Below are 4679 nucleotides of genomic sequence, written 5' to 3'. Positions count from 1 at the left end.
ATGCCACGACGGCTGACGGCTTTAGGAGCCGAGAACTCGCCCCCAGCCCGCCCCGGGGCCGGGGCAGCCCCCCGGGCAGCCGCCGCCGCCCCTCTCCCCACGGCCGAGGGCAGCCGGGGGTGCCAGCCCGGGTGCCTGGCCCCCTGCGGGGCGAAGGCAGCCAGCCCGCCCCGCCGGTTGCCCGAGCCTGGCGCGGGCTGGCGGGGATAACGACCGGGGAGGGCCGGGGCGAGGGGGCTGACGGGGAAACAGCCCGGCCGCCTCTCGGGGCGGCTCGCAAGAACCGCGGCCGGGGGGGGGGGGGCATGGGGCAGCAGGGGCTTCCTCCGAGCCGCTCCGTGCTCGGGAGCCCCAGGGAAGCCCGTGCGTCCCGGCGGGGAAGGAAAGAAGCCGGCGGCGATGGAGAAGCGGCGGCGGCCAGGCAACGCGGCCGCCTGTGAGGGAGGCCCGGGCAGGGCTGCACCGGCGCGGAGAAACTACCGCAGCCTCCGCCGGCTCCGGTCCCTGCGAGGGCCGTTGCCCGGCGCCGGCCCCCCGGCTCGGAGCTGCCCACCCCGGCGCGGGCTGCCCGCCCCGTCTGGCAGCGCCGGTCCCGGCGGGGAGGGCCGGAGGCCGGCGGCGGGGATGCGCTGCCAGCCACCGCGCCGAGGGCCCGGGCTCGCCGCCGGAGGCTTGGAGGGGATTCGGTCCAAGGCGGGAGGCTGCCCCAAGCGGCTATCGCGGCTGTGTCGGGATACGAACAGGACTGCGAAGCCCCATCCCGCAGCCCCAGCCCCAGCCGGTGCCTCCGCCCGCCCGCCCGCGGCCCCCGGCCCCGGCCTCCCCGCCAGACTGCGGCGGAGAGAAAACACTCCTCCGAGCCGCGCACTTCCCCCGGGAGCTGCCGAGGGTTTGAGCCGACACGGCCCGTGGAAACAACGGGCAGCTGCCGGGCCGCCCGTCCCAGCGAGACCGCCCTCGCCCGGGAGAATCGATTCGATGTCCCCGCGGCTCCTCCGCCCGCACCGCATCCTCACCGTAACCCCGGCAGCCGTAAATTGAACCAGCGACCCCGGCTCTCCGACAGAAGGAGGGATCGCTCCGTCCTGGACAGGCGTTATCAAATAACTCCTTAAGGCGCCCGGCCCCAGCCCCTTCGCCCCCTCCGCTTCCCACGGAGGGAACCGGCACCGGTGCTGCACGGTCCCCACGGGGAGAGCGGCCCCGGGGACCGGGGGGTGAGATCTCCGCCAGGCCCCACCGTCCGCACCGCCGGAGCTGCCAGTTCCCACCAGAGCCACTACCAGCCTCCGTGTGAGTGGGAAAAGGAGGGACGTGGTCCGAACTACAGCCCGAAGTCTGCTGCGGGGAAAAAGTCGCTGGGGAAATCCGTATCCGCTCTCAGAAACGACACAAGCGGCAGAGCTAAGTGTTAAACTAAAGTTTATAAATTAAAAAAAAAAAAAAAAAAAAAGTACAGCGGGTAGCTTACAAACATTCACAATTCATTTGAAGTAAATAATCTAGTTGAGTGCACAGTGCCATTACAAGAGAAAGGGAGGAAAAAAAAAAAATAAGAAGAAAAAAAAAAAAAAAGGCAATGAGTTACCTTGAAAGAAAGAGACTGTAATTACATTGCTGAGCAGATCAGAAATCCCCGCCCCTGAAGGAGAGGTCTGCAGAAGAACTGTAGAAGGCACCGATGGCATTAAAATTTCCCGTTACATCGATTTCTTAAAAAGCCTGACTAGAAATATTCACATTGAATATAAAAATAATAATAACAACAACTTTAATACAACTGGAAAGTGCGAAAAATCCGTAACTCCTCCCTCCCCGAACACGGAAAGATCTCAGGAAAAAAGGAAAAGAAGAAGTCTGGGTTTTCGATATAAGTCTCACCCTTTTGTGACATATTTATCCTTTGCCAGGGATCATGGAGTACAGCAATAACATGGGCAACAAAAGCAGGGGGGATCTGAAAGAGGCTTCCTTACATTCAGCACCATACAAGGCACATTCAGTTTGCAACGAGGTGGAAGACCAAGGACTCAAACAGACGTCAAAAATAATCTTCCTTACAATCCACCGAGGGAGTCCTTGATCTCCTCTTTTAAGCTGCATTTGGTTTTGCGGGTTGTTGGTTTTTTTTTTTTTTTCCTCTCCTTTTTTTCTCTCTTTCTCTCTCCCACACAAGATCGAGTCTCTACGAATCCGAAGCGAAATAAAACAAACAAACAAAAAGTCTACACCAAATACACTGACAACATGGATACCATGAACTAGTCGTGCCGAATCGCGAGAGTCCTCGGCTGGCGGGGTGGGGACGGGGTGAGGGTCGGGGCGGGGGTGGCCGAGAAGTCCTACGTTGGAAGAGGAGAGGGTGAGGAACCATCCAAATAATATTAATAATAAAAATAACAATAAAATAATAATAAATACTGTCCAAGGCACTGAGAACTGCAGCTGGGGCTCTGGATTTGAGAAGCTGGCTGGCTGGCTGGCTGGGGGGGCGGCAGAGGGGAGATGGGGTTCCTGGCTGCCAGTGTGTGCGGTGGGGGACGCCGGAGGCGGGGGGGGGGGGGAGCGGGTCATGTACGCGTGCCCCTCACTGGGTGCCGGCGGCCGCGGCGCAGGTGGACAGAGCCCACCCGGGCAGGCAGTAGTAGGGGTAGTAGTAGGAGGGCTGGAGGGAGAGCAGCGAGGGCGGCCGCAGCACCTCGCCGGGGTGGTACTGTCTCTGGTCGTCGCGCACCAGCACCTTGACGGCCACCTTCTTGGCGGCGGGGGCGGCGGCCAGGAGGTCGGCGGCCATCTGCCGCCGCTTGGTCTTGTAGCGCCGGTTCTGGAACCAGATCTTCACCTGCGTCTCGGTGAGCTTCAGCGAGGCGGCTAGGTCGGCCCGCTCGGGCCCCGACAGGTACCGCTGGTGGTTGAAGCGCCGCTCCAGCTCGAAGACCTGCGCGTGGGAGAAGGCCGCGCGGGAGCGCTTCTTCCGCGGCTTCGGCGCCGCCGCCTCCTCCTCCCCCGGCAGCAGATTCCCGCACTTGCCCGCTCCGTCCTCCTCCTCCGGGGGGCTGCGATCTGCGGGCGGGGCGAGAGCACGGCCGTCAGGGCGGGCGGGCGGGACACCCGCATCCCCGCGCCCCGCTCCGCGGAGGGCCCGCACCCGCGCAGGACACCCGGCCGAGCCGCTGCCCACCCCGCCGCCGGGACGGCCGCCGGCGTCTCCCGCCTTCCTCTAAGCGCCGGGCGCCCTCCCGGGCTGCGGGCTCTCCCCGATCCGCCCTCCCTCGCCCGGCGGCTTTCTCCCCCCGGCCCGGCCGGGGCCCGCGGCACAACTCCGCGGGGCCGGCGGAAAGCCGCCCCCCCCCCCCGATCATCTCCCGTTCCCAGCAGCCCCCCACCCCTCCGGGACCCCCCCCGCCCCGCCCCCCCCCCCCCGGCCCGGGTGCGGAGGGGCCGCCCCTACCGGAGACGGCGGCCGACATCTCGCTGTCACTGAGGCCGGCGGCGTCCCGCTCCGTCGCCTCCGGGGGCTGCGCCTCCTCCTCCGCCGCCGGCGCCGCCGGCCGCCCCCCGCTCGCGTCCTCGGCGGTGCGGGCGCTGCCGCCGGCGCCCTCCTCCTCGGAGCGCCGCTCGCCCTCGGGGTCCTCGCTGAGCGCGGAGTCCGAGTCCCAGCCCGCCGGCGTCCGCGGGGCCGGGGCGCGGGCGGCGGCGGCGGCGGCGGGCGAGGGGAGCGGCGGGCCCTCGGCGGCGGCGCCGCACAGCCGCCATCCGCCGGCCGCCCCCGGGGCCGGCGGCCGCCCCGCCGCGTGGCGGGCGCGCTCCTCCTTCTTGTTGAGGATGGCCTGGATGGAGAAAGGCGTCAGGGCGTTGCCGCCGCGGACGGCCATGGCCCGGCGGCGGGCGGCCCCGCGGGCGAGCAGCGGACCGCGCCGCGCCTTTCAGCTGGGCGACCGCATCGCCGGCCGCGGCCGCGCCGGTGCCGGTGCCGGGCCCTTCTCTGCCGCCGGGAGGCCGGGCGCCAGCGGGGGCAGCCTCTCTGCGCCGCTGCCGGCCCGCCCGCCCATAGGGCCGGGGCCGCCGCGCCGCGCTCCGCCGGGCGCCGCCGCGGGTCCCTGGCGGCGCGGGCGCTGCCTCCGCCCCGCTCTGTCCCGCCCCGCGCCCGCCCTCTCCTTTTTCTCCCGGCGGCGCTGTCATCCCTCACCGCCGCCTGACAGCGCCGGCCCCGCGCCTTCCCATTGGGCGGCCCCCGCGCAGCCCGCCCGGCGATTGGCTCCCCGCCGCGGGGCGATGCGCCTCCGCGGGGCGCGCGGCGGGGGGCGCCGCGCCTTAACCCCTTGCGGCCCGCGGGGCTCCCCCCCACCTCCCGCCGCACCCCCCCACCCCCCCGCCCCGCTCCAGTCGGGCGCCGCGCTGCCGGCCGGTGCCGCCCGCGGCGGAGGCCACCCTCGGAGGGAGAGCGGGGGACGGTAGTTTCAGGGCGTTTCCCCTCTCGCCGCGCCGCGGGGCGATGAGCGCTGCAGCGCGGCGGCGGGGAAGGGTCCGGTGCCCGGCGGGGAAACGTCGCGGGGGGGAGCGGGAACAACGCCACGGGCTGGCAAGCATTTGACGCGGAAATGGGGAAATTGCTTATTTCGGGGTCGGGGGTGGGGGGTGGGCGGCGACGGCGCGGCGGGGTCGGGGCCGTGCGCGGC

General features: G+C 69.2%; 1 protein-coding gene across 1 annotated transcript; it reads right to left on the bottom strand.

Annotated features, from left to right (window-relative positions):
• Positions 1-1466: 1466 nt before the first annotated feature.
• On the bottom strand, positions 1467-4033 carry NKX3-2 (NK3 homeobox 2). The gene is made up of 2 exons (XM_049797861.1): positions 3452-4033; positions 1467-3063 (listed from the first exon to the last, which is right to left on the bottom strand). The coding sequence occupies exons 1-2, from the start codon at positions 3873-3875 to the stop codon at positions 2588-2590; spliced, it is 900 nt and encodes a 299-aa protein (XP_049653818.1). The 5' UTR covers positions 3876-4033; the 3' UTR covers positions 1467-2587.
• Positions 4034-4679: the final 646 nt, after the last annotated feature.

The sequence above is a fragment of the Accipiter gentilis genome, chromosome 3 (genome assembly GCF_929443795.1).
Source record: "Accipiter gentilis chromosome 3, bAccGen1.1, whole genome shotgun sequence".
Classification (NCBI taxonomy): Eukaryota; Metazoa; Chordata; class Aves; order Accipitriformes; family Accipitridae; genus Astur; species Astur gentilis.
Note: the sequence above shows the minus strand (reverse complement) of the source record. Positions and strands in the feature narration are given on the sequence as shown.

Coding starts and splice junctions, on each gene's coding strand:
- NKX3-2 (XM_049797861.1), bottom strand. CDS start 3,875: ATGGCCGTCCGCGGCGGCAACGCCCTGACGCCTTTCTCCATCCAGGCC. Junction 3,064..3,451: donor GATGTCGGCCGCCGTCTCCG/GTAGGGGCGGCC, acceptor CCCCGCCCGCAG/ATCGCAGCCCCCCGGAGGAG.